This window comes from Rhinopithecus bieti, unplaced genomic scaffold (assembly GCF_001698545.2).
Source record: "Rhinopithecus bieti isolate Rb0 unplaced genomic scaffold, ASM169854v2 scaffold_10589, whole genome shotgun sequence".
Lineage (NCBI taxonomy): Eukaryota > Metazoa > Chordata > Mammalia > Primates > Cercopithecidae > Rhinopithecus > Rhinopithecus bieti.
This window is the reverse complement of record NW_016807065.1, coordinates 3,350,145-3,356,146: the sequence shown is the minus strand read 5'-3', so window position 1 is coordinate 3,356,146 and position 6,002 is coordinate 3,350,145. Positions and strand designations below refer to the sequence as shown.

The following is a 6,002-nucleotide window of genomic DNA, read 5'->3' as shown; positions in this document are numbered from 1 at the left end:
CCTGTAATCCCAGCACTTTGGGAGGCCGAGGCGGGCAGATCACGAGGTCAGGAGATCGAGACCATCCTGGCTAACCCGGTGAAACCCCGTCTCTACTAAAAAATACAAAAAAACTAGCCGGGCGAGGTGGCGGGCGCCTGTAGTCCCAGCTACTGGGGAGGCTGAGGCAGGAGACTGGCGTAAAGCCGGGAGGCGGAGCTTGCAGTGAGCCGAGATCTGGCCACTGCACTCCAGCCTGGGCGACAGAGCGAGACTCCGTCTCAAAAAAAAAAAAGAAAGGAAAAAGGAAAAGAAAAGAAAGGGTTGTTGGCAGTCGGATGAAGCCCAGGTGAGGCCTGATGCAAGATTTCCCTTCTTATGTGTCCCCCGGGGACCAGGAAGAAAGAGGGAGTAACTGAATCCTGAAGGCACCTCGATGGAGGAAGCCACTTCTTGCAGGTGTGGTGGAGGTGATGAAGGGCCCTTGGTCAGCTCTGAGGGCCTCAGGTGTGCCCTGAAGCGGCCTCTGCTGATGGCTGGGGAGTTGGGTTTGAAGGAACAGCTGGTACCCCAATATGCAAATACAGAGGTTCAAAGTTCACACAGCAGCCTCACAATGGTCTAACTGGGTAGCCCTCTGGGGCTGGATGTCAGTTACTCCTGGCTGCCTGGAGGTGTGTGTGTGTTCACGTGCACACACACACACAGGCACACACGTGTGTGCTCACACAGCCTGTATGAGTTTGCTAGACCCACATGCACACACATACACGCACATATGTGGACACACACACACAGTATTAGTTTGCTAGACCCACCTGTGTGGCACACACACATGCACACACATACACAAACACTTGTGCGTGCACACAGACACTATTATTAGTTTGCTGGACCCACAAGCGTGGCACACCCATACACACACATGTGTGCACACACACATGCACCTGTGTGCACACACTGTATCAGCTTGCTAGACCCACGTGCATGGCACACACATGTGCACACACACAGGCGCTGTATTGGTTGTCTAGGGCTGCCATACCAAACCACCACCACCAAAGTGTCTGAAACAACAGAAACGGATTCTCTCCCAGTTCTGGAGGCCAGAAGTCTAAGATCAAGGTGTAGGCAGGGCCACATTCGCCCTAACGGCTCCAGGGCAGGATCTCTTCTTGCCTGTTCCAGCTTCCGGTGGTGGCGGGCAATCTCCAGTGTTCCTTGCCTTGCAGACACATCGCCCCGATCTCTGCCTCTGTCTTCATATGGACAGCTCCTCTGTGTCCACATCTCCTTCTCCTGTCTCATAAAGACATTGTCATTATATTTAGGATCTACCCTAAATCCAGCATGATTCCATCTCAAGATCGTTAACTAACTCCATCTGTAAAGACTCTGTTTCCAAATAAGGTCACATTCGGAGGTCCCGGGGATTAGGATTTCAATATGTGAATCTGAGGAGGGGGTGCAGCAATTCAACCCCCAAGACAGACAGACAAACACACATACACGCTGTACACAAAGGTCCTCATAGAAATACCTACGTGTGCAACTGGCCAAAACAGACACATAGATGTTTATAAAGAAGACAGCCCCGGAGATAACACACAAACAAGCACACACTGCAGAGATTCACAGAGACAAAGATTCCCTCCCCATGACCCTACATTCTTGGTAAGCAGATGCACAGATGGACATAGACCCAGACAGTCAAAAACTACTTGCTGACTGGGCGCGGTGGCTCACACCTGTAATCCCAGCACTTTGGGAGGCCGAGGCAGGTGGATCACGAGGTCAGGAGATCAAGACCATCCTGGCTAACATGGTGAAAACCCATCTCTAAAAAAATTAGCCGGGCGTGGTGGTGGGCGCCTGTAGTCCCAGCTACTTGGGAGGCTGAGGCAGGAGAATGGCGTGAACCTGGGAGGCGGAGCTTGCAGTGAGCCTTGATTGCACCACTGCACTCCAGCCTGGGCAACAAGAGGTTAACTCCATCCAAAAAAAGAAGAAAAAAAAAAGAAGCAAAAATACAAACACCCTCTTTCTTTCTTTCTTTCATCTTTTTTAAGAGACAGGGTCTTGCTATGGTGTCCAGGCTGGGGTACATTGGTGAAATCATAATTCATGGCATCCTTAGACTGCTGAGTTCAAGTGATCCTCTCATCCTTAGCATCCTGAGTAGCTGGGACTACAGACGCACACCACCATGCCCAGCTAATTAAAAAAATTTTTTTGTAGAGACGGGGGTCTTGCTCTGTTGCCCAGGCTGGTCTCGAACTCCTGGCCCCAAGTCATCCTCCCACCTCAGCCTCCCAAAGTGTTGGGATTACAGGCGTGAGCCACCGCGCCCGGCCCAGAGGAACTTTTTTTCTTTCAGAGGAACATTTTTTATCCAAAGGAATGACTCCTTAATGGTGGAATTCCAGGCAATGAAGTTAGGCGCAGGGCAGATTTTCACACAGGAAGCCGTCATATTTCATGGGTACCCTTCACGCAAGGCGGGACTTGTTCTTAGGCAGCCAATACTTCCGCGTCGCCCTGGCGTTTGAGCCGCGGAACCAAGTTCCCCGTATCTTGCCCGTTGTAACCGCACAGCACCAATTTGAAGCTATGTGCTGCCCTCTGGTGGCCTTCGGTGATTTGGCTTCAGTGTCTCAAACTCGGATTAGACTGTTTCCAAAGACAGCCCTGTTAAGGGGCCTCAGAAGTCAGGCTTGGATGTTTGAGCTCTAAGCTGCAGGATTTGGGGAGCCGTGGTGTGGGGGTGATTTATTTATTTATTTATTTATTTTTATTTTTATTTTTTTCCACCAGTTGTCAAATGATCCTTTATTGAAATACTTTCCTTTGTGCTTAACTGGCTGGGCATTCCACAGCACCACTGTTGATGTCATCTATGATGTCATGAGGGTGGCGGCCATCAACATTACAGCCCACAGACTGGGCAGTCCCCAGGATCTCTTTAATGGTTCCAGAGAGTTCTCTGGCTAAGGATCGGTGCCGCATCTGTCGAGCAATGTTGATGATCTCATCAAAAGTGATATTCCCACTGTGTTTAATGTTTTTCTGTTTCTTTCTGTCTCTTGGTGGTTCCTTGAGGGCTTTGATGATCAGGGCAGAGGCAGAAGGCACCACCTCAATCTGGGCCTGTCTGTTCTGAATGGTCAGTTTCACTGTAATCCTCAGGCCCTTCCAGTCACCCGTTGCCTTGGCAATGTCATCACCCACCTTTTTCGGAGACAGACCCAGGGGGCCGATCTTGGGGGCCAGCGCAGAAGTGGCACCGACTTCACCTCCGGTGCACCTCAGGTATACGACTTTGATCTCGTTGGGGTCGAACTTCGGCGGCATGGTGGAGGCGGNCTCTCTCTCTCTCTCTCTCTCTCTCTCTCTCTCTGTCTGTCTCTGTCTCTGTCTCTGTCTCTCTCATACACACACACTTCCTTCCTTCCTTCCTTCCTTCCTTCTTTCCTTCTTTCCTTTTTCTTCTTTCTTTCTTTTGAGACAAGGTCTTCCTTTGTCTCCCAGTCTATAGTGCAGTGGCACAATCATGGCTTGCTGCAGCCTTCAACTCCTGCGCTCAAGTGATCCTCCCAGCTCAGCCTCCTGAGTAACTGGGTCTATAGGTGCGTACCACCATGGTCAGCTAATTTTAAAAAATTTTGTTTTTTAACAAACAAAACAGGGGCCTCACTGTGTTGCCTAGGCTGGTCTCAAACTCCTGGATTCAAGTGATCCTCCCACCTTAGCCTCCCAAAACGCTGGGATTACAGGTATGAGCCACTGCACCTAGCCTATTCTCTTATTTCTTGCACTAGCAGGAATGTGTTTCTATTTCTGGCAAAGAAACAAGCAGACCACCACCCTCCAGATGAATCTGTGGTAACTGATAAAAGTCTGAAATGGCACAGGCTGAGAAAAAACAAAGCAAAACAAAACAAAAATCCCCCTAAAACTGAGAAGAGGCAAAACTATGTCGTCCAGTATTTTGGATGGTAGTTTTGAGTGTTTGCTGTTGGCCAGTTGCAGTAAAGGCAAAGTTTTGTTCCTTGGTGTCTCCACCAATCGGCAGAGGACAAACTCAGGGGAGGGACTGTGGCTGCTTGGTCTTTCTGATTAACCCCTTCCTCTCTACTGCTTGTTGTTTTTGCTTTTGCTTTTGTTTTATTCCTCCCTTCCTTCCTTCCTTCCTTCCTGCCTTTCCTCCCTCCCTTCCTTCCTTCCTTCTTTCCTTCCTTCCTTCCTTCCTTCCTCCCTTTCCTCCTTCCTTCCTTCCTTCTTTCTTTCTTTCTTTCTTTCTTTCTTTCTTTCTTTTTTCATGGAGTCTCTCTCTGTTGCCCAGGCTGGAATGCAGGGGCACAATCTCAGGTCACTGCACCCTCCCCCTCCTGGGTTCCAGCAATTCTCCCTGCCTCAGCTGCCTGAGTAGCTGGGATTACAGGTGCCCACCACCACACCCAGCTAACTTTTGTATTTTTAGCAGAGACTGGGTTTTGCCATGTTGGCCAGGCTGGTCTTGAACACCCAACCTCAGATCATCTGCCCACCTCGGCCTCCTAAAGTGCTGGGATTGCAGGTGTGGGCCACCGCACCTGGCCCACAGCTGATTTCAAGTCATGGTAAGTATCTTCACTTTTCTTGCCTCCAGTCCACCCAGCAAAAGCACAACCAACATCAGAGACCTCAGGCACGGGGATAACTACAAGGTCCTATTTAATCTGCATCTCCCTTCCTGCCTTGGCCATGCTGGCCACAGTCAGCAGGAAGGGGCAGAGGAAAGAGCTGGGTGAGGATGTGGCTTCAGCTGGAGTTTACTTAGAGATTAACTCCATGGAGAAAAATAAAGTGGAGTAACATGCTAGCAAGGTTTTATTTAAAACTTGAAAACAAAGAAGGTTTTGTTTTATTTTTTATTTTATTTTATTTTGAAATTGACACATAAAATTGTATATATTCATGGCGGTCATCATGATGTTCTGAAATTATAGATATTGACCAGGTGCAGTGGCTCACGTCTGTAATCCGTCCCAGCACTTTAGAAGGCTGAGGTGGGCAGATCACTTGAGGTCAGGAGTTTGAGACCAATCAGGGCAACATAGCAAGGCCTGTCTCTACTAAAAATACAAAAAATTAGCTGGGTGTGGTGGCGCATGACTATAGTCGCAGCTACTCGGGAGGCTGAGGCATGAGAATTGCTTGAACCCAGGAGGCGGAGGTTGCAGTGAGCTAAGATGGCTCCATTGTACTCCAGCCTGGGTGACAGAGTGAGACTCTGTCTCAAAAAAAAAAAAAAAAAAAAAAAGAAGGAAATATATATAGAGAGAGAGACACACACATTATAGAATGACTAAATTGAGCTAATTAACATATGCATTACTCACATACTTATTTTATTGCGATGAGAATACTCAAAATCTACTCCCAGCTAATTTTCAAAAAAAATGCAGGCTGGTACTCAGGAGGCTGAGGCAGGAGCGTCACTTGAACCCAGGAGGTAGAGGTTGCAGTGAGCCAAGATGGCACCGCTGCACTCCAGACTGGGTGACAGAGCAAGAATCTGTCCAAAAAAAAAAAAAAAAAAAAGGAAAAAAAAAACAAATCACACCTGTAATCCCAGAACTTTGGGAGGCCAAGGCAGGTGGATCACGAGGTCACGAGTTTGAGACCAGCCTGGCCAACATGGTGAAACCCCATCTCTACTAAAAATACAAAAATTAGCCGGGCACAGTGGTGGGCGCCTGTAATTCCAGCTACTCGGGAGGCTGATGTAGGAGAATTGCTTGAACACTGGAGGCAGAGGTTGCAGTGAGCCGAGATCACAGCACTATGCTCCAGCCTGGGACAGAGCAAGACTCTGTCTTGGGGAGAAAAAAAAAAAAAAAAAGAATATAGACTGGGCAGGGTGGCTCACACCTATAATCCCAGTGCTTTGAGGGGCTGAGGTGGTAGGATTGCTTCAGCCCAGGAGTTCGAGACCAGCTTGGGCAACATAGTGAAACCCCATCTGTACAAAAAATTAAAAA

The 6,002-nt window shown here is 48.6% G+C and overlaps 1 protein-coding gene across 1 annotated transcript; it reads right to left on the bottom strand.

The window, feature by feature from the left end:
- Window positions 1–2,787: 2,787 nt before the first annotated feature.
- Window positions 2,788–3,338, bottom strand: LOC108534557 (60S ribosomal protein L12). Its single transcript, XM_017880007.1, has one exon. The coding sequence runs from the start codon at window positions 3,328–3,330 to the stop codon at window positions 2,833–2,835; it is 498 nt and encodes a 165-aa protein (XP_017735496.1). The 5' UTR covers window positions 3,331–3,338; the 3' UTR covers window positions 2,788–2,832.
- Window positions 3,339–6,002: the final 2,664 nt, after the last annotated feature.

Coding starts and splice junctions, on each gene's coding strand:
- LOC108534557 (XM_017880007.1), bottom strand. CDS start 3,330: ATGCCGCCGAAGTTCGACCCCAACGAGATCAAAGTCGTATACCTGAGG.